The sequence below is a fragment of the Orbicella franksi genome, chromosome 3, assembly GCF_964199315.1.
Source record: "Orbicella franksi chromosome 3, jaOrbFran1.1, whole genome shotgun sequence".
NCBI classification, from domain to species: domain Eukaryota; kingdom Metazoa; phylum Cnidaria; class Anthozoa; order Scleractinia; family Merulinidae; genus Orbicella; species Orbicella franksi.
In genome coordinates, this window is record NC_138147.1 from 7,727,737 (window position 1) to 7,751,037 (window position 23,301).

The 23,301-nt window shown below is 38.4% G+C and overlaps 3 protein-coding genes across 3 annotated transcripts; 2 read left to right on the forward strand and 1 right to left on the reverse strand.

Annotated features, from left to right (window-relative positions):
* On the reverse strand, positions 1–1,611 carry LOC145480547 (uncharacterized). Its single transcript, XM_081458783.1, has 2 exons — positions 1,162–1,611; positions 1–846 (listed from the first exon to the last, which is right to left on the reverse strand). The coding sequence occupies exons 1-2, from the start codon at positions 1,609–1,611 to the stop codon at positions 1–3; spliced, it is 1,296 nt and encodes a 431-aa protein (XP_081314909.1).
* Positions 1,612–4,942: 3,331 nt separating this feature from the next.
* LOC145481026 (uncharacterized) lies at positions 4,943–11,911 on the forward strand. The gene is made up of 4 exons (XM_081459407.1): positions 4,943–5,250; positions 5,622–5,740; positions 7,046–7,162; positions 7,701–11,911. The coding sequence occupies exons 1-4, from the start codon at positions 5,176–5,178 to the stop codon at positions 8,095–8,097; spliced, it is 708 nt and encodes a 235-aa protein (XP_081315533.1). The 5' UTR covers positions 4,943–5,175; the 3' UTR covers positions 8,098–11,911.
* Positions 11,912–13,553: 1,642 nt separating this feature from the next.
* On the forward strand, positions 13,554–22,768 carry LOC145481040 (protein FAM76A-like). Its single transcript, XM_081459425.1, has 11 exons — positions 13,554–13,695; positions 16,280–16,344; positions 17,073–17,133; positions 17,293–17,351; positions 17,943–18,039; positions 18,446–18,564; positions 19,300–19,452; positions 20,033–20,099; positions 20,650–20,712; positions 21,165–21,266; positions 21,656–22,768. The coding sequence occupies exons 1-11, from the start codon at positions 13,618–13,620 to the stop codon at positions 21,725–21,727; spliced, it is 936 nt and encodes a 311-aa protein (XP_081315551.1). The 5' UTR covers positions 13,554–13,617; the 3' UTR covers positions 21,728–22,768.
* The last annotated feature ends 533 nt before the right edge of the window (positions 22,769–23,301 follow it).

Here is a 23,301-nt window from a genome sequence, read left to right on the forward strand (position 1 = left end):
TCATCGTTGTTGTTGTTGTTGTTGTTGTTGTTGTTGTTGTTGTGCTTGTTGTTGTGCTTGTTGTTGCAGCTTTACTCCCAGCCACCACTGCGTCGTTGACCCTGGCGAGGATGAACACCGATGGTCGCTTTTAATTGCTTGAAAATACCCAAAATATTCTCGACGTGAACCGAAGTAGTTAATCTCGACTTGTAAGTCGCATGAATTATCCTCTATGTGAGCGTGATAGCCTGGTGCGTGCCAGGTTTCCGCTGTACAGTTGTCACAACCAGCTCCAAAGATTCGCACCCGCTCGTATTCAATGCAAGTGTCGAAGATGTCGTTATCCCCTGAGAAAAAATCCACAATCGCAATCTTTCCTCTCAGGTAGTCGGTGTTGATGTCAAAGTTGTCTTTCTCGAAGTCACATGTCGCTCTGAAATGCGTCGCTCCCTGATTTGTAATGTAATTCATTTCATTGCGCGTCAATCGAAAATCAAACCAATTCACGCTGCCTTCATTTCGAGGCCAATCCGCGCCAAAGTGCACCCCAGCGAAATGCTCTAAGTTCGCCAGAGAAAATGTTTCTATTAAAGTCCAAACAAAATCCGCCTCAGAACTGAAATCGCAGTAGGTTTTGAATAAATTCCCCGATGTGTCTTGTATTGTGTATTCTCCGCTCGTTGCTTGTGGATTTCTTGTTTTGATGTCCAGACATGAAGGTGCGATCTCGCATACTCTACCTCCGAAATTTACAGGACACGCACAACTGAATTTCAGTTTCACGTCAGTACAGAGCTCTGAACATCTTCCTCCGTATAAACAAGGATTCGACCGACAGCATCCATTTAGACAGTTGTTAGCATCCTGTGTGAATTACAAAAACATGTTTCAATGTGCTGCATGTGCATCACTGTGCCAAAGGGAAAATATCAGAGGGTATTCAACCGAGCTGAGAATGTATAGTACACGTGAGGTATTCAAAGTCGAATTTAAGAAAAACAGGCTGCATTTTAATAGGATATTCCGGATGTATTGTATTTGTTGTATTTCGCGTCACGCGACCGTCAATGCCCCAGAATGTTCCGGTACATGAAGCGTGTGCCCGAATCGTATTCGAACTGGGATTAGTTTGGGCTTTTTTGAATAAGGTGGCAGTCCTGCAGCCCCCTTCTAAGCAACATAAATAGCGCGGGCAGAGAAAATGCCAATTTGCTTTTGAGGGTTATCATTGCATACCTGTTGCACAAATTCCTGAGTTATGTCGTAATAGGCGTACCCTGGTACCTGTCCGAAATCCTGGGCCGCTGTCCCTCTGTCCTCTTCTAACAATTCACAGCTGGAATCTCTCCTTTGAAATGAGAGACATCTGCAGTCACTGATGCAGGCACTGAAACATTCCTGGTCTGTTAAATCGCTAAGATTTCGGAACGAATGCCCAAGAAGAGCATAATCTTTGCTTACATGTTTTTCTGGACGGAACTCGCCCTTATAGCAGGTTCCGTGACAGTGAAATTCTGTTCCCGTTGTCATAGTAACAAGTTGCACTAGGATTGCCACAACCGCGTGACATAGAGAAGTTTTTAAGGCCTGCATTGCTGGACTCCTGACTCTTGGATAACTTGAACACATATTTCTGCAATAAATTGTTACTATTATATTTTTTCACTTCATTGTGGTTTATTAGGTTCTACGACTGATGATTTACAGACCTTGCTTTTCGCCAAGCCTGAAAACTTAGGAACGATATAAACTGCCAATCAAACTTTTGTTTCAACAACTTGCCGCATAAAAATGGCCCAACTTCGCTTTGTCGAAGCGAGTAATGGTCAGTAATCTGTTAACTTATCATTTCTTCCTACAGTTGCTCTGGTTTAACATTCACGCAATCAAAATAAAATAACAATTTGCAGGGCAGATTTTGAGTGTTTTTTATGAAGGAGGAGAGGTCCCACATTTTTGTATCTTACGAAAAAGGGGAATGGTTATGAAGCCGATCACGACGGCAAACTTCAAAGAAGAGAACAGAGATGAAAATATTTATGTTGGAAGGTTCTCGTGCAAAATCTTCTACATCTACATTTTTACATAGCCGGAAAGGTTGCCCACCCCGCATTCATACATCTTGCACGAATTAGGTAACTGAAACGTTGCTATTGGTTAGTTCCTCAGTCGGTAGTAAACAGCAATTGTGTTTTGTGCACGGTCAAGGCCAAAAAAGTGAACAAAAGCATACAACAAAGAAATTTTTCGCGTCTCACACAACCATTTCCCTTTATCATGTATGCCATAGCTGTAAGGTTGGGGTGATATTCCAGTAAAAGCAGCTTACAATATGAACACGTTTCGACCCTAAATAAAGGAAAACCACTATTGCTGTCTAGCGTATGAGGAAAAAAAGGGAAAATGGCTTTCAATAATAGTATATACATTGAAAATTCAGTAAAACCTTCGCGCACGAACATGGCAATCTCTTTCTGTCGCTCCTGGAAGTAACGTACTCTGTTCAGTTTGGGTACGATGAAATACTGCCAGAAGAAATTACCACACGACTTTTGATCATGGTTTCAAAATGGAAGAAGAGTAAGAATTAAGGTTGATATTCTTTCTTTTTTATCTCAGAAGACTGAATCTTTTTTGAACTGTTCAATGCGAGAAACACCTTACCTGTATTTATCACAGACAGCACCGGTCTGGGGCAGTTAGGTACGGTGAAATCTTAGGCCGCTCCTCACATTAGCCCGGAATTCTATTACATAGGTGATAACTTGTTTTACGTGGATTTTTTCAGCCACTTTATCAGAACCTTCAACCGCGTTCGTATTTGACTCCATCGTTAACTAGTTAAAGCCTCGCTTTATATTTCCTTTACAGGACAGGGTCGGTCACAGTAAGTTTCTTTGTTAAACTTAGTGGAAAACCATTAAAAATTCACCCGCGCGACGGGCCGTTAAATTTCTGCTGTTTTCAACACAATAGAACCTCTGCTTTAGAAGACTTTTAGTTATTGTTGTTAACGAACTGTGGGCGTTCTCACTTATTTCAGCTGTTAATTTTTAGCTTTTTTTGTTCATGCGTGTCTCGCATTTTCTATTTATGTCAGAGAAAAGCAATCACTCAAGAGTCCGGAGTGTCACTGCTAAACTTTGGACAATACTGTTTCGAATGTAAAATTAGCCTGTTTGAGTGCCTTTTCTCTACAAAAGCCAGTTGTAATTTCAGTTCAGTACCGTAATCAGGACTTTTTTTTTCCTGATACAATTTAGTTATGATTCTCGTTATATGACATAAATTAGGCAATATTACTTCCAAACAGCTGTCACTCACGTCACCTGCCGTGAGCAAAGCCCCGGGGGGGGGGGGGGACTCCCGTTCAAAAAGGATGGGGTTGCCCGTTGGAAAATTTGAAAAGAAACCATAAGAGGTACCAGGATGCTGTTTTGTGGGTGTGGCTTGAAATCTTTTTCACCCCTGAAAGGTACCAATTCTAAAACAACACACTAACTGACTCTGACTTTCTTTCGGCTCAATACCCTAAAACGTACCGCATAAGCTCCCGCTGTGGACCTGCTGATCACCTGAGGAGGTACCAAGACCTCTTAATTTTTTAACCCCGAGAAGGTACGGCGAGCACCCCCGTCCTTGTCATATAGGAGTCCGCCCAGCAGTAAAGCTCACCATGAAACAAGCTTGCGTATACAAGAGCGATATGCCACGCATGCAGACACTAACAGTCTTCAAGTGTGGCCAGTTCATCTGAAAAAAACGATCTCTGTTTTTTGCTTTGTTTGTGTGGTTTTTTTTTTACGCGTTGAATAAAGATGTTTGCAGAAAAGCTTATTTAACTTGGTCTTTCCCTCTTTAATGACCGCGTCTGTACGGTTTTCGTTTTTGCTGTTCTGTTTATAGTCGTTGATACTGTCTGGCTTACTGGCTTTTAGTGATACTGTGTCTCTGCAGATGTGATTCACAACAGGCCCTTTTTGTACAAGCTATTTTGATAATGAACCCTATTAATCTCCGAGAGGTATTCGATGGATCTTTGCTAGAGGGGGGTGCATATTCCTATTTCAGACCAAAATACGTAATTTTCCTTGCCTAGCCTTTCGCGCGCATCTAAAGCCCCGGCCAAACGATCGCAACATATCAACACAACATTTCGCAACATTGTGGGGCGCAACATGTTGCGCGCTTTTGGCCACCCTGTTGCGACGTGTTGCGACATCTTGGGTGTTGCAATTTGAACTAGTGCGCATGCCTTGGCGTAACATTGTTGTACGAACTTGGCCATTCTCGTCCCCAGAGCCTCCGTTTCTTTTGGTCACGTGGTCGGAGAAACGTCAACGACATTTTGAGACGAGTAGCACTGGGGACGAGAATGGAACTTGGCCAGACGAGTAGAACATCATGCAACATCCACAAATGTTGCATGAAAAATTCGACAATTTTCAAACTTGAGCCAACAACACCCACCATGTCGACTATGTCACAACACGTCGCATTAGGGTAGCCAAACGCGTGCAACGCTGTTGCACCCGACAATGTTGAGATATGTTGCGTTAAAATGTTGCGATCGTTTGGCCAGGGCTTACAGGCGAGAAAGGCTTGGTGCGAGGAGCGACCGCGCCGTCCCTAGCGCTTCCCTATTTTATCGTGTACTATTTTTGGCGATGCGCCACCAACTAACTGGACTCCTGGAAGAGGTTACTCGCGCAACCTCTATCAGTTTTCTTTCCAAAAATCGCTTGCTTTACTGCATCTCTCCATTTTAACTTTAAAAAAAAGGAAACAAACAAACAGCAAATAAACACAAATGTAAGGTCGGGAAAAGTTCTTTTTCAGTTGTTTTCTTCCTCTCTTATAGAACAAACAAATCTGAACGTGGGACGATTTAGGCATGGTCTTCGAGAAAAGAGGAAGGATCAGAGGATCTCACCAAAATTTGTTAGTTATATTGAATACCGTGATCTAGCTCGACCCGTGAGCGGGCAAGATGAACCAAGTCCTGCGCTGTGATTGGTTACCCGTTCTTTTTTGGCGAGTTTATCGTCTCGGCCATTAACACGCAGAAAAAGAACTTGGCCAATATCTTGCCTTCCTGTCCTCACGCTTGGTCAATAACCAATATATTTGTTACCAACACTTCCATACTTGCTTGGCTGATGACAACCTGGGGTCGAGGAAGTCAATTACAACATGGCGCCAGGACTAAAGTTGTTCTTGAAACGAGACTGCGTTTCTTGTCGCATTACATGGCTTTATTTGAATCAGGTGTGTATCACAAATTAGATAAATGTCTCATTTTTAAGGTTCTCTTTGTCACAACTGGTTTACCCAAGCTGTTTCCGTAACATCGTTTAAGCTTTTACATGGGCATGCATGTAAGCTACCAGGAAACGTAATGTTCGTTCGGCAAGCAAACTCCGCCTTCCTTATTCAGGGTTTTTTGCCATTCCCATGTTTGTTTCGCTGATATATATCTTATTTGGCACATTTTATGGTACAGCTTTCATTTAAAGCGACTTTTAAGCTTCTTTCAACCTATTTGTTTTTGTTTTAAGTTGTCATGGGAATTGAACTGTCCAATCTCGAGTTATTTCAGAGATGTTCTTGAATTAAATGGATTATTCTATTTACTCCAGAATAAAATTCCATTTTCAATGGTTGATGTCGATGAGCAGAAGCCGCCAGATTTTGAAAACGTCAGCCCTCTTGGATCTGTGCCATTGTTGCAAGATGGAAATCTTAATATTTATGGAAGGTATGTCACATGAAAACCAGTTTTTAGGCTTGCCGATCAAGCAAGCTACAACCGTGTAAGAATTACAAACTCAAAAGTCATTTTCACTAGCCCCCAAAGTAGTTCTTACATTTCTACACATAATTTCAATTTTCCTCAAACATTTTCCTTGGCAAAAGATAATTCTCTTGCCAGTCCAGCAAGTACTTGAGATACAAAACAAAAAGCATTTAGGATAGTTTCCACTAGTCCAGCAACAAAATTCACTAGCCGCAGACTGTTGGACAGAACTTTCTTTGCACTCGATCTGTACCATATTATTAACCAAATTTTATGATTACTTATTTTCTTATGGGACCTCTTTGCACTATATGGCATTTTCAGACTCCATGCAGTCTAGACGGTTGGGTCGTGAATACCCCCCTGATACTCAAAATGACAACAAAGTGTGATCAAGTTGCATTTTTGCAGCTAGATGATGGGTGCTTGGTGCACTAACAATTACGGATCATGGCATACTTAAGATATATATGACTGGATTTAAGAATACCATGTCAATGAAAAATGAATTCCTTTGTAGAAAACACTTTTGATTTCATGACTCATTGATTAGAAGTGGATGAAATGAGAAAAAAATTAAAAGAAAGATAAGAGAGTGAAAAAAAGCTACATTCCTCTGAATTTTTTTATTGTCTAGACTCTAGAGGAAATATGCTTGAGCAGGGTAAAAATTTCTTAAATGCTGTTTTCATAAATCCAGAAATATATATAGTTATACAGTAACTGTTGAACCTCCCTGTCTCAAACTCTTATGGGAAACACAAAATAGCTGGAGATTTCGGGGGTTCAAGACTGTTGATACAAGAGTGACAGAAAAAGTATATCCTAGAGAAAATGACTTGAGTTCAAGTAAGTGGGGAGTTCTGGATAGCGACATTCTTCTGCAGTGTAGAGAATGACAACAAAACGTTTGAACCATATACATTGATGTTGTGGAATTTTGTTCAAATATAGTAAAAACAATGCAGCTTACTTTTTGTGGCTTAAAAATGAGTGCTGATATAATTGATTTAAAATGCACTACCAGGATTATTTTCTTGCTGTTACACCTTTTTTCAGAAATAGGTGATTTTTTTTTTCAATCTCTCAAGTAATGTAAAATCCATTTCAGGGTTTTTTGGTTTAAATCACTTAGTTTTTGTTGACTTGTTGGTTCAAATGATTAGAGCCCGCATTAAACGTGCATTAATTTTAGTAACATAATATGGTACATGTGCAGGTCAAAACTAACCTGATAACTGACTGTACTTTGTCTGTTTGTTACAGCCAAGCTACAATATTTTATTTGGCAGAGAAATACACCAACTATGCTGGCTTTGGGAAGAGTGATGAACGACTGCTGATAGAATCTGTTATAAACTGGGCGGCAACCACACTTCTGAGGTATTACATATACTTCTCTAGTAAATACCAGTGAACAAATGTCTGAATATGTACTGCATTAGAGCCCTGTGGAGAGGGACTCCCAGTGATGTGAAAAGGTGGGGGTTGCTCATCTGAAAATTTGAATTAAACCTCTAAAGGAGACCAGTCTGGGTGTGTCTCAAGCTTTATTTGACCCCTAAAAGATGCCACTTCAAAATGGACAGCAGTGTTTTTTTTTTATGATAATTATTTCTTTGAGTGCAACCTAAAAGGATACCTTGATGCAAAAAATAAACCTCGCCCTGAACACCCTAAATGAGAGCAAAATCCTTTATTTATGTCTTAAGCGAGACAATCACATCCCCGACCTTTTCGCATGGGAGTCCCCCTCCCAGGTTTAGAGCCTAGGGGTTGTACATACTGTAAGCACACATTGTTATTTGGGGTTGTAGCACTTAAGCAAATGCAGTGATCATTTAATTTAACGGTAGTACAGACAGTAGGTGCTTTAACATGTTGCTTAGCCTACAACTAAAAAAGTTTTCTTAATACCTAGGGATGTTGCAAGTAATTACGTTTACCCAAGTTTAAGCCGACCAGAAGATGCCTTAGGCAAAGAAGGCAATGCATCCTTAGTAGAGTTTGGCAAGACTGAGGTGTTTTTTCACTTGGACACGTTGGAAAAGCACTATCTGTCCCAGCGTGATTTCCTGTGTTGCACTGTTCCTACCCTTGCAGACAGCTGGATTGCTATGGTGTTATCTCTGCTAGAGTTGGTCTGCTTGGATCTAACACCTTGGCCAAAGGTGAAGTCTTGGATGAATTCTATGAAGGCCAGTAGTGATTATGTGGATGTCAGTTATAATCACGAGGAAATGGTGCGGAAGTGTTTGCATGGCTTGAATAACAGCACATCTGATCTCAAGACAGTGGATACTGATCCTGTGACATAAATTCTCTTAATAGCCTTGCAGCTCCTGTGAGTAGCTTCTGTGGATAGATATAACCCTGGGGGCACCCATATGAAAAGGTTGGGGGTGCTTGTTTAAAAAATTTGAAGTTAATTCCTAAAGGAATTAAATACATTGTATTTATACATTGAATACATTGTATTCAACTAGCTCTAAAAGATACCAGTTAAATCAGAAATGACAGCATGTTTTAGTTTGATTTCTTCAAGTGCACCCTGAGAAATACTTTGATGGCTGAAAATAGTGATGTTTCATCTTTAACATCCAGAGAGCTATCAAAATCCTTGATTTATACCCCTAAGCAAGGATACAAGCATCCCCAACCTTTTCATATGGGAGACCCCACGGGGAGAACTCAGATTACAAAGTGTAAATAACTTAGAATGACCACTATTTAAATCACTAAAAGTCACAGTTGTTATGGGTTTGGCCATAAAGTTCCACCACCACCAACTTGACAGCTCTGATTTGGTGCCATAAACTGAGTAGCTAAACAGCAATACAATTAAGTGCAGGCAAGTACCTGAATAAAAAGTCAAGTATTCTTGTGTTTACGATAAAGAAGAGCAAAACTAACTTATATAATGATAAAAAGGTTTATTCTGGAACAAAGTAAGTGTAAAGCATATCTGACTTGTGAGCATATCTGAACTTGTGAGCCTTTGTTATTATGCTAATTCGTAGAGACTAAAGTCAAATCTCTGTATTAATTTATTCACTTTGCCTTAAGAATGGTGTCACGATGACGCCGAAACGTCGGTTATTAACTTTAATATTTTATTTGCTTGTTTATGTTATAAAAAGTCGTTATTGATCAAGACTTTAACTACAATATTGGGTCCCGGACTCGTTTTCTTTTTTAAGCCCAGGAAGCCAAAATAAAGTGCGTTTTTAACGTGTTATATTGTTGCTATGGTAATCTTTTGTGCCACGAAAGAGGGTATAACTTGTTTGCCAATAATTAAGCGTTTGTTTGACGCCATTGTTGCACGTGGCATCAACTAAACCGTGAGGTGGCATTGATTCATCAACGAAGAAGTGATGAATAAAGCCTGAAACCTCAACCACTTTAACTTGTAATGCGGCCGCACATTTAAAGCCTAATACTTGCCTTTTTCCAAGAAAAAGTACGAATGATACAATAATTGCTGAGATTAAGAGGCGCTATAGTTGTAATTTGTATGAAATGGGATGAAATCTGTCTGAAGCCGGGAAGAATAAAACAAAATTAGACTTCCGTCGCACAGAGCACTTCATATATCTTAGATTAGCCAAGCGCAAGCGCCGTACTGGGAAAATATGGGCCCAAGGCCTTCAGGCAGCACAGACCAACAAGACCGATATTCTCCCAGTACCATCCCGAGCAAGTTTGGTTGATAAGAGATTTGTTACATGACTGAATATGCCGTCAACTTCCAGATTCAAATTAATTGCCGTTTACCCACGTTTGACGTTTCAAAAGAAAATAAGGATAAGACAATTAGACAAAAAATATATTACGATTAAGTGAATTCTTTTGGGGAACTGTGTTAGCCACAAAACAACCAGGGATCATTTGGGACAGTGCCCGGTCCAACACTTAAAAATGTTGGCCCGGCAAAGGAACAATTTGGTGGGTCGATATTAGTTATTCCGGACCCTCCAAACTAGTCTGCTTTTTATGATCATATGGATCTTTCAACTTTTACTTAGAACTTGAAATTCTTTATTTAATCTGTCCTATTCGTTTCAAAGCCAATTATCCTCCGTCGTCAAAAAAAATACTTAAGACTACACTATTTGGATATTGGACCATCTCACTACACTAAAACGTGTCAACTGAAGGCATTGCATGAAAACTAAAAAGATAATTACCGAGAGCTAGTGCTAAGACGTATTCTAATGTAAAACAATTTACAACGCCCCCTAAATGGTAAAGGAAAGTAAGTGTCAACATCATTTCGCAACCTCAAAAGATTATTCTATATTTCATTTAGACGCTGACTTAACTAACGGGCTACCCTGTTAAATAAAGTTTTGCTTTACTTTACTTTACTAACTTACTTCAAGCTGCAGTCGAGGTACAGATATTTTTTTTGAAAAAAAAAAACAAAAACAAAAACAAAAACGAAAACAAAAAAACAAAATCTGACGTGTCCCTACAGCGTTTCAATGAATATGCCTTTTTGCACTGCAGTGCCAGCAAACATTTAATCAATTCTCTATCCTTACATCGCTTTCTTCGATTCGTGGGACGTGGGACTGCCGTCGGAATTTGTTTAATATTTCTCCTTTATAAAATTAGAACAAAAACAAAATCACTGGAATGGCAAAGCCGCTAGATCGCCAAATATAGTTCGTAACCCTAACCTTAACACAAGGGAAGGCTTAATCGTCTGGCTGCTTTCTGTTTTCTGTTTTCTTTTTCTCACAGAAAGCAAAATACCAGAATATCCCAGTGTGAAAAAATTTGGCTGTTACGCTAAGACAACGGGCAATGGTAAAAAAAAAACACCATGGACTCCATAGAAACGGATAAATGCTGGCTTTTGGTCGATGAAAGTGCAACAAGGGACCAAGCGTTTGAGAAATGCGCCTGGCTCGCTTGGAAGGGAGGCTTCAAGCTGTTTGGTGTCGATAGCAATAACAACTGTTCTTCGGGTTTTGTTGCGACGAAATTTTACAGAATAGAATACGCTTTGATGTGGGTTCAAATACCCGTTACGCGATACGAACACTTCAGCAGGAATGAGAAAGTCAATATTAAAATTTGAAATCATTCATAAGTTCCAGGAAATTTTTTGATGTTCCGTTAAATTTTCAAGCTAACGATTAGATTTTGTGCGGAAATCTAAGAAGAGTTGGGGGAAAACCTATTGTCGATAGCTGAAGCTTTCACATCCACCGAGTTCGCACCCAAATCGATTCAACTAGCAACCAAGTGCTTAAAATTTATCTCTCTCTTACCGAGCAAAAAGACAACAATGTGCATAATGAAACAAAATCAGGTGAAGGCGGTACCTCTTAGGGGTGAATAAAATTTCGAGTCACGCCCATAAAACAGGGTCTTGATATCTCTTAGGGGTTTCAAAATTTCCGATGAGCATCCCCATCCCTTTTATATGCGATTTCGCCCCACAGTTATACTCCGCACAAGTTTGCTACCATCTTCAATATGGCGGTTCCGTGAAACGTGTGGAACCCAGGGCTCATAACGGCGTTGAGATGTGTGTGATCTCCGCATGCGCACGTATATTTCCCATGATTCTCTCCACATCTTACAAAGTAACCTGCTGTTCCCTGGGTAAGAATGTGTGTATCCTGTGACTTTTAGGAATGATCCTAAGCAGAAAGTAGTATATTATTTTTGTGTCTGTGTGTGTGTGTCGACATAAATAACAAAAATGTATGCCCCGAGACCTGGAAACCACGATGGAGTGATGGTGACAACGATGAAAATATTGATATTTATTGGGGGCTAGCGATGGAGGATTCCGTGCATAAAGTAATAGAATAATAATTCGGTTTAAAGAGAAAATAAGGAATAATTAATTTACCATTGAAGGAAGCATTCTCAGTTCTGCAGCAGCTTTAGTTTTCTATTTGTGCTCATCAAATACAGTATCTTTAAGTTTTTCTTATATGGTGTTGGTGGTTGGTGTTTAAACAGTCATGTAGAATATAAACACAATTAAACGTTGTTGGGAGAAAACAAGTGTATGTGGTGTGTTCAGACTTAACTTTGTTACCGCGCCAACGATGAAACATCAATGATAGAATTCCTGGTTTTAAATTATTACATTAACTGATTCACTAGCGGCCTTTGCGGTTTTAAGTCCTGGCCAAACGGACTTACAAGTAGTCGCAAGTTGAACTTGCGTAGAGACTTGCGTTGGGTGAACAAACGGATTCGCAAGTTTCCTCGCAAGTACTCGCAAGCCGCAAAAAAAAACCCATTTCAAGGCAGAAATATCCTTTATTTAATTGGCTAATAATAGGTTAATGGACGTTACTCAACTCGCGTTGACTTGGGTTGGCTGGCCAAATGCCTCGACTTGCGTGCAAATTTGCTGATCTCACAATCTCGGCCAAAGTGAGCGCAAGTCATGGCAAGTCAACGCGAGTGCACGCAAGCTGGCCAAACGGAGTCGTAAGAAGACCTATATAAGTTTTCAACATGGGTCTACATGCGAGTGCGTTTAGAGAGCTTTAGAGGTGTTTCCCAAATCACCCCTGCAGGTCAGTGGATATGAGGAGAGAGGAAATATGGATGGAAATGCTATTGCAAACATGAAGCTAAAAGTTTGAAAATGGCTTAAATTTCAAGAGAAAAAGATAGGGCCATGACTGGGGTGTAATGACTTCAACTTCAGTAAAATATCATTATCTGTAATTCAGGTTAAATAAACAACAATAATAAACAAAGTGAGACAACAATAACAGCAGCGGAGCCACCCGACTTCGTTAAAATATAAAAAAGTCAAAATGAAAACAAATAACACCTTCCCCACACAAGTTTACTCTCTCCTGCTTGCACTGATCGTCTTGGTAAGTTAGGAATCATAAATGAAACCTCAAAGGTTGCTTGCGAAACAATTGATTTTTAATTGTTTCTTACACGATCATTACCACGCATGTTTTTTGGGTGTTGGTGCACTACAAAACTCAATTTCACGCAGGTTTTTATGCAGTAGGGACATTTTCTCCCCCCCGGGGGGGACTCTCATGTAAAAAGGACCGGGGAGCTCGTCGTTTTGATACTTCTTAGGGTATTCAGCCTCAAAAGATCCACAGCGGGAGCTTTTGTGGTAACTTTTACGGTATTGAGAGGAAACATATGACAGCTTGAGTAGAATTGGTACCTCTTAGGGATGACAAAAAATTCCAAGCCACGCCCACAAAACATGATCTTGGTTCTTCTTAGGTGTTCTTTTCAATATTTCTGACGAGCACCCCCGCCCTTTTAATATGGGAAGCCCCCCGACCCTTCTCTTTTTCTCTCGACATCGATCGCCTCTACCTCATTCCCATTCGAATTTTTTTCTTCTTGTTTTGAGGCTGGCCTATCTAAAAAGTGAAATTATATAGATATGATTCATACTGTTATGAGAAGTTAGTTTGGGTGGAATCCCAGCCTGTGTACTGTACTGTGTACCAATGAATTTCGTCATAACATTGACAAAGTAGTCTGCGGATCCACTCGGCTATCGCCTCGTGGATCCACAGCTACTCTGACAATGTTATGACGAAATTCATGTTCAATAACAGGACAGACGCATGAAAAACTGACGTCAATTTGTTAAGAAACTATGGAGAACTTTTCTTTACACTATCTTACACTACAATGTGGGATACATGAATTATATATTACAGTTTCTATGGTGATACCGCTGCTTGATTTCATGGTAGGCTCCACTGACCGAAGCAAGAGCGGAAAAGAGCGGAAGAGAAGCGAAGTGAGCAAACGTTTTCACGAAGATTGAAGACGTCGATCGGTCGTGATTTGGTCTCTTTTTTTGCACGATGTCTCTTTTTGCGTGTACGAGCTGCAACAGCCGTCATCCCTTCGAGCAACTTTCAAAGGGAGATCAACTTTGCAAGGTATTTTCAGCTTAACGTAACGTTTACTGCAACGATAAATTGAAACAGTATCATTCGCTAGTCCTCGCTAGAGCTTGCTCTGCAAAGTACAGCGGCTTGGCCAGGAAATTAACAACGTAAGTTTGCTGTGGCTTTGGAAGTAAAGAACTAGATTGAATTCGTTGTTAATGCTACGTTTATGATGTATCATGGTCCATGGGAGATGCATGGACGGTAATACGTTTGATGACAAGGTAAAAACCAGAATTTTCATGTTCAAAGCCCAGTTGTGTAACTAGCTTAATTGAAGCCAAACCTGGGACCGGAGGTGAATGCAATTTTGTCACATCTTGTTAGCTGGTTGGTTGACTTTGAAAAATATAAGACTGATTGATTAACAGTGAAAAAGATATGGCTAGCATGTGCACTAAGGAGAAAAATGCACCAATACACCTGAACAAAAATCATAATAACAGCTCACGTCAAATTGTACTTGTAGCTTGTTATAACCTGTTATCACCTTTTATGACCTGTTATAACCTGTTATAACCCAGGACATAACAAGTCATCGAAAACCATACAGATTGATTGATGTTATTAAACAACTGGATCACTGGCTAATGCAATTCAAGAGTTAGCCTGCAGAACAGGCGGATTAATCAGGCAGAGAGCGAAACGCAGTCACGTGAAGGGTGAGACAAAAGAAATCCGCCTGTAGTCACACCATTGTCTATGCCCTACTGCCCCTTGAAATGATTGGCATGAAAGAATGAGAGAGAACAAAACAATTCAATTTATTGGCGGGAAGAAATGTCTCAAGTAACCAATTGTATAAATGTATACATGATACAAACAGTCAACAGACGTGAACATCTAAATTTAGCTAAATTTAAATCATGTGGTGCCAGAACAAACAGAGGAGGTATAAAACTAAACTTCAAGCTCAGGAGAGGAAAAGCTCAAACAAATTCAGGATGGAAGAAACATAACTGTGACGACGCAGAACGGATCTCTAAGATTCTCGAAATAACACTACAGCAGTCTCTGGTGATGGAGGACAAAGCTAAATGTGATCCGTGGTAACGAACCACATAACTTAACACAGTTTTAACCTAACAACTGGGCCAGGCATCACAACATAGAATGCAAGTAATCAACATGATCACCGACTTTGTCCCTCTAGAGTGAATAATTAAAAAGAGATACAACATACGTTTGTGCAATAGAAATGAGGCCAGACAAACCACACTTAACTCAGCACATGGCAAATTACAGAGGTGTTTAACTCTACAAAGCAATAGATAATAGCTGAAACCATCCAGAGCTCTGACCTTTAGCAGTCCAACGGCTCTACTCTGCTTTTAAAAAAGTCCTGATAACACAACATTACTGCCCTGGAATTTATAAGAGAATGGCAAATACAGAAATTTACGTGCTGTAGGAGTCCGTGCAGGGCTGTCACTCAATTTAACACATTTTGGTTTTTTCTTGTGTCTGACATCACATGGCTTAAAGCAACCAATCAGCAGAAACCGTTCCCCAGGCGAACAGTTGGAAGAGCATAAACAAAGGTGTGACTACAGGCGGATTTTTTTGTCTTGCAGTTCACGCTCGTGGTCGTGCTCCGCATTCGTGTATCACATTTCGCTGTCTGTCCTGCTAATCTGCCTGTTCTGTGGGCTATTCAAGTGCTTTCTTGGCTTTAAGCCATCATGGTATAAGAGCAATATTGTACCATGCTCTACAAAAATGGCAAGCCCATGTACAATTTTTTGGGGGTGTTTTCATTAAATGGAACGGCTTTGGGTCAAGCCTGGTTTATGGTTTTCTCATGGTTTTACCCTTTTGTACATGAGCAGACTGAGACCTTTCTGTGCAGCCGTAGTTGACTGTTAGTGAGAATCAGGTCTTTGCTGGAAGTATTTTGAGAGGCTGGAAACTTTCCTTCTGCAAATTTTTATTCCACAGAATGTCAAAAGAGATGTAGCCTTGGATAAAGAAGGGCAGTGAAAGAGGCATTGATACACTGTAAATCACAAAACAAAATACATCTACACATAGATAGTAAGAAAAAGCGAATGCAACAGAAAAGCAGAAAAAGGGAAACTTGTATTTGATTTGATTATTTCCCGAGTTGAAGGACCAGATAGTCCACACCATAGAAATTTGTTACATGTTTGTACTCAACCTTAGCAACCCAAATAAGTAATGCAAATTGTGTTATAAGTGTGACGCATATAGCATGGAGGATGTCACATTTTTTAACTTGGAATTTGTTTTTGGTTTGAAGTGTGACCCCAGGTCAATTGGTCTCTGGTTATGCATATAGCATGGGGAATGTCAAGATTTTTTGATAACGAAAACACTCTGGGCCCATTTCAGAATGTTACTGTTGTCATTACCAGTGAGGCAGGTGTGTACAAATTGTATAGAAAGTGGTGTAAATTGGACATGCTTACTGCCGAGAAAAAAAGAAAACATTGTATTGCTTAAGTTGCAATTATCTGTTAACCTGCTTGGGGATGCTTGCCTACTGAATTGAAAGTTTCAAATAGTTATCGGTGGTTTGGTATTAAACACGATATAATATTTTTGTCTTTTGTAGGACTGCCGAAAGACATTCCCTTTGGTGACATGTACATATTGTCGTTTAGAGTTTCATCTCTTAAGGTCAGTTAATATCACTCACTCACCCACTCACGCATGCACGCATGCACGCACTCACTCACTCACTCACTCAATCAATCAATCAATCATTCAATTTATCAATCAATCAATCATGCAGTCAGTCAATCAGTGAGCTATTCAATCATTCAATCAAGCCATCATTCAATCAATCATTCAACAGTTACAGGAACAGGAACAGGAACAGTACCTTTAATTGGATTAAAAGCCTTTAGTTAGTAGCTTGCAGCTAGCAAAGCTATTCTGGGGAGCTACTATTACTTTAACAGTATTACATGTATAAAGTTTAGTTAAAAGAAAGAATAAGAGAAAAAGAAGAAATTAAAGAAATCTGAGTAGATAAACAGAATTAAACCAAAATAATATACGTAACACATGATGTAGAAATTGATTAATCAATCAATCCATTGGTCAGTCAGTTGGAGTGTGTGTGAGTAGGTACTGTAGGTTGGTTGGTTAATTGCTGAAACTTTAAATAGTTGGTTGGACACTCAAGGCCATTACATTTCTTAATGTTGTCAACTGTCCTATAAAATATAAGTTAATTGAAAGGTGATTGAAAAGCCCAGAGTAATATTATTTTTTCAAGTTACATGTATGACATTAAATCCTGAATATCTGGGAGTAAACCAATTTACCAATTATCTTGTGTTTGGTTGACTTGCGGAAACCAGGCTTAAATGTTGTAATTTCATGTTTTTGTTTGTTTCTAGGAATATTGAAAAAGATCCAGTTTGTAAGAAATGTAGTCACAACCTCAAGACATATGGCCAGGTGATAAAGAGATCAGAGTGCAAAAATACTATAAACCTTAGAAAAGTAGTTTCTTATAAGAGTGAGAATTCAAACTGGGCAGCTCTATATATCTTTTGATTGTTTGATTTATTTTTCGAGTGCTTCATGTTTACAAGTAACTTTTTAATTACTCACCAGCCATCCTGTTGTGAGTACTGTAACATTAGAGCAGCATTTGATGGAAAAAAGTGTTCCAGGCAAGTGAGAACAAACTTACATTCACAGATTTTTAAGTGCCTTTTCTATTATTTAGTTCTACGTGTATCAAAAGTTACAACTATACAGGCCCTGTAAGAGTTAAATGTTCGTTCTGTCATTTATACATGGGCCCACCAATGTTGCCTGGGTTTGAATCTGGGGTCAGATTGTGCAGAATATGTTTACCCTGTTTGGAAGATTTCTCTGTGGTTTCTTAGTTTTTCCATCCCTGCAAAAACCAGAATTGTTCTCCAAATTATGATTTCAACTGACGTGACTGTACAGTCAATATAAATCTTATTAAATAAAAATGCAGACAGGCCATACTGGGAAAATATCAAATGGCTTAGATAAACATGGGTCTTGACAATTGGCAAGCTGCTAGCCTAGTTAATCAGTCTTATTATACATCTTTACATGGTGTAATTTGAAAAATCTGAGTTGTCAGCAAAAATAATTAACTTGAACCAATTCTTAGGTAACATGTACATGTAATTGTACTGGCAAATAAAAGTCTTCTTACAGGCTGATTTTAGAAATTTTTACTGGCCTTCCCAGCTGACTTCAACATGTCATTTAAAACTACTTAGGTGTGTGAGTTCAGAAAGGAAGTATGGTGCACCAGTCTCTTGTGAACAATGCAAACTGAGCTGCGCTTTTGAGAAGCCCATGGAGTCGAGAGAAAAGGTCAGAATAAAATTTTAATTTGTTTAGGTGAAATCGTATGAATGCGAATGCAATTAAGGATTTACAATATGAGTTATATTTCAAAATTCCCTCAAAATTTCACAAGCTTTAATTAAGGCGAGTGCAATTTGAAAGAATTTTCAACAAGTATATCACTCAATGTGTAAATCCTTAATTGCTTGTTAAGCTTTCATACAATTACTCATTTATTATATGACTGAGAAAATGACGAATGTGCACACGTTGACTTGCAAATTAGAAATGAACGATAAATTTGCCTGCTCTCAGCCAATCACAATGAAGTAATTTTCTCAGTCATATAAAAATTCTACTAATTAAAATTAAATGAAATATTCCAGCAATATAAGCAATAAAATTAAATATAGTTATGTAATTTTCTATTTAGGTGGATGGCAAAACCCTTTGCCTCTTGTGCACTTTATCGTACAAAAGAATCTTGCATAAAGCCAAAAAAGGAGAAAAAAGACCACCGCCCAATGAACAGGAACATCGCAAGAGAGACAGGTCTGGTTAATTTTGAAATTACATCATATGCATCAATGATTAAAAAAATATCTTTTGGTGGATTTTTGTGTCATTTCTCACTGTATAGAGTGCACTCCAAACCATGATTCAAATTTCATTTGATTTTTACTTCAGTTACAATTTGAATTTTGAGTTTTGACCTGAAAGAAACTATTCACTACATTTGACTTATCATTTTTTTTAATAATTAGCATGAACATCATACGTAATAATATTGTTTTTTTTGATATTTTATTTCATACATGTATATGTTTGTCATTTTTCCATGACATTATATTTTGGGTGGTAGACAAAATCTTAGAAGCAGTTACAGTGTAGCCACAGGGTACATCTGATTGGTTTTCCCTTGTAGGGACAGCCAGCAAACAAATTATGTCAAGTAATGATCTGATATTTGGTAATATAGCTTTACTAGGTTCAATTTTCATAAGATAATGAAATATCAATGAAAACATTTTAATAATAATTATTATCCTGAACTTAAATAAAACTTCATAAGGGGTTTTGGGTGGACTTATAAACAGGGGATGGGAGGATTATGTCTTGGGGGAAGGGGTGGGGGCCAATAAGCAGTATGAAAAAAACATGGATTGTGGAACTAGTATTTTTTTTTTATCTGGCTTGTCATTTTATACATGTATTTGGTTATAGCCAGGTTTATTAGGTCTTAGCTTTGCTTAGGGTTTTGATTTTTTGTCACTGAATTTAAAACAGGAAAGACAGGCACTATAAACTTGCTAAAACAGAGAACAATCGCAGTCCCATTAAGGATGGCAAGCCACCATCAGCTGCTGCTGCTGCCCTGGAGAGGACTGGGAGTGCAAGAAACAGTCCGCTTACCGTCGCACTTTACAGTAGCATGGCCAAGTGAGTTTGTGCTTCAAATGTTATTTTCTAAATAGAAAGATTCATTTTCTGAGTTGCCAATGGTGCATGGCACATATTTCTGTGTACTCATGAAATCAAATTATAACTTTTTAATCTGCAGTAAACAGTTTATCATTGGTAAGTGATTTTAATGAAACCTTTTAGTGTTCTATTTTCTTGCCCTTGGTGTTAAATGGATGGATGTTTTTAATTTAGCAATGTTTTCCTATCATTTTGCAAAAACAGTGTTGCAGAGGCCTTGTGCACGTATTGTGGGCCTATACATGTAGTACAGTCAAACCTTCTGTGGGCAGACACCCTTGTTACTAGAGAAGTGTCTGGTTAGGAGAGATGAGAGGTTTTTGATTTGGCATTTTTTGTAGCTTAAAAATGGTGGCCATTACATTATGTTCTACTTTACTAGGTTATATCGTTGTTTTATAGATCTACACGTAAATCATGCTGTTCTTCATTGTGACTGTGTAAGCAGCCCAGTTGTTTTGCAGTTGCTGTACTAAGTTTATTATTATTTTTTTTACATTTTACACTTTTATATTTTTTTCTTGTTTGATTATTGCAGTGATGCAGCAAATGAACCCATTCCACTAGAGTCTCACATCACAGAACTAACGGAACTTAAAGAGCAGGTATGTTTTGTAAAGGTGAACCAATAGATGGACGCAGATGTCTTTGGCTCTCCCTCTTTACATACAGTGTTTTAAATATTAACATAACCTGCAAATAACTGTCTACAAATAATCGTCATCTAATGCATACTGTCTAAATGTGTTTAGCTGCAAATAATATTCTGCTCATGTGTAATAATTTGTAGCCATGCTCTCAGGTGAAAAATGGCAGTTCACCTCCCTGAGTAGTCAGAGAGTGATTTAAATATGGAAACAAACTTGATGACAGAATGATAAAACAATCATTGAACTTGATTATCATAAAATGCCATGATTTGTCAGTGTCTTGCAAATCAATTATTTGCCTCTGCTCACCACTGACAAATCATGTGCAATATTTTGGTCAACCTCATCCAATGATTGCTAACTGTTGTAGTATGTCTGTGCTCTGAGACTTAATTGATGTGAACACCTACATGTATTTAAATACATGTAGATGACTTAAAGTTCGTGAGACTCATTATCACTCATTATTTAAATACTGTGTTAAACCAAATGAACATTGTCTTAGGTGGTAAATCTAAAGAAACAATTACAACAAAAAGAACAAGCATTAATTGAAAAGGAAAAAAAGGTAAGAAACGAGACTTTTGAGGGAGTAAATTTATAGGGAAATCTGTGATTGTCCAATTTAAAGTATGTTATATGTTCTTTTGTGGAAATTAAAATAGCTTCATTCTTTAATATAAACTTCGCAATTTTGGGGCTTTGGACAAATTTTTCAACAGGAGCTCAAACATGTCTGTACATGTATTAATGTACATTTATTAATGTACATGTACATTGTAGAAATGTAAGGATAATTTTACTACCTGGTAACAGGGTTCTTTCCCCCTCAAATAAAAAGTGTTTGATCAGGCACTGTTTCAAAGACTCTTTTTCAATGTGACCTGTATACCGCAGCAAGCTCTATACATTAAAACCTTATCTGTTACCTCAGTTACATACTTACATGTACAGTACTGTTGTGATACCGATTTCACCTGACGGTCTAAAATTGTATGTTTATTTTATTATTTTGACAAGCTCACTGAACTAAAAGCTGAAGCATGGGAGAAGGAAAAAGAACTCAGGCAGAAGATCAATCAAATACAGAAGGAACAAGCCGAGCGAATTGACAATCTGCAGGTAAATAATTTTGTATACAGGTGTAGTTCAAAGCCAAGCTGGGCTTGGCTGGGGTCCCATCAAATTGACAGGGGTCATCATTGTACATTTAAGGTGGTGGGGAATGTGTTTCTCAGTTCTGCTTAAGTTGTTTGGATTTGAAATTACCAGCATTTAAGTTATCCCTTTAAAGTGGAACTACATGTACTCAAACCAAGGCCACCCAGCACATTTATTTATAGAAGTATTTTATCAAACGGCATTTCAGTGGAAGTCGTTAAAATTTGTTATCTTGCACCTGACTGGAATTTGTTGTCCATTTTGAATAGGCTGTTGCTGGATCAAGGAAAACTTCTAACCAGTGGAAGATTAATAGTGTCTGTTGTTCCTTTATCTTTATTGTTTTGCAGACCGAGAACAGAAATCTAAAGAAAGAAATGTCTAAAAGGACGAAAGAGAAGCCACTGACAACCTCTGGTTGATTTCGGACATGTTCTATGAAACATAATAATTTATTATTTTTAATACAAAATGCACTGTAGGGATATGTACGTATACCTTATGGTATTTACTAGTCAAGGATACAACACACTCAGTCAAGTATCAAGATTCTGAGTCTTTTTGTTTTACAACGTTTTTAAAAATTAGTGCTCAGTAATGTTCATCTAGGAAAGATGGGAAGTAATGTATACAACATAAGCTTCCCCTATCCTGCATAATTTTTATTCTCAATTTATTGGTTATAAATTTGTACATTTGTTAGGAAATAATAATTTAAAATGCAATTTGCTTTGTGAGCTGTGATTTATCAATAGCCATGAATTTGGTCACCTGGTCCATTAACGGACCTGATCCGCCCTAAGTGACTACACAGTGAGACTGAAACATGATTTCCCCTGAAGATAAAATTCAGTGAGGAAATTTTGCAAACAGTCGAGCCCCACCTTATGGTCACCTCGTTATTACCGATACTTTTTTCTGTCCCAGCAAAACGCCCATACATTTTCTTATAAGAAAATCCCGTTAATGCGGCCACCACATTAATATGGCCAACGGCCACATTCTAAAATCCCAACTTCTGTAATCCTAAAGTGATAATTTTGTTTTGTTTACAAGGCCACTCAAACCAGTTTTGTTCATCTTCCAAATGTTAATATTGAATGAACTGATTGGAGTTTTGAACAATTTTGTTAAATTATATCTGCAGTCCGGATTCTTATTAAAGAACAGTTGTTTAGAAGTGCAATTGTGATATCTCTGTTAAGATGTCACCCAATTTAGACCAGTCATGAAATTTGATCCTACCCTGTTAATACAGCCACCATGTTGATAGGCAAAATTTTCATGGCCTGTATCATAATTATTGTTAATCAAACAAAAGGCAAAGTAATCCGAATAACTTGTACCATTTAAACACTTCTACTGTATCCTGAATATGATGTTGCTAATACTGTCAAGGTTTTTAAACTGGAGTTTCTGTGAATTGCGTTATGTACATATTATTAAATGATATTTTATATTCATTTATTCCTTTTGTAACTTGTAGATATTAAGGTGTTTACAAGCTGTGTAAAAAAACTGGATTAAAAGTGTGGGGCGCATGAACATGAAGAGTCAGGCAATGAATCACATCCCTGAGTAGAGTTAGAAGTAATATATCAAACACGAAAGACCGCGTTTGACTACATTTCCAAACACCAATTGAAACTAGAACTATGGAGAAAACAGAGAAATAAAGGGCTGTCCAAACGGGAAATGTTTGGCGACCAAACACCATCAAATATTGTTTGGTGACCAAACATTTTACCGTTTGGCCACCTTGATTGGTGCTGTTTGATCGTGTTTGGTCGTGATTGATAAAATTTGAAGACCATCAAACATTCGATCAAACAACTTAAAACATTTCTTTTGTTGTCGTGTTTGATGGGCGATGTTTTGTTCGTTTGGACAGTCGCATCAAACAGATCTATCAAATATGTTTGGCGCGCGCATGCGTACCGCGCGTGCTCAGCAGCTTGTATCCATAGTTTGATCTGTGTTTGATCAAACATGTTTT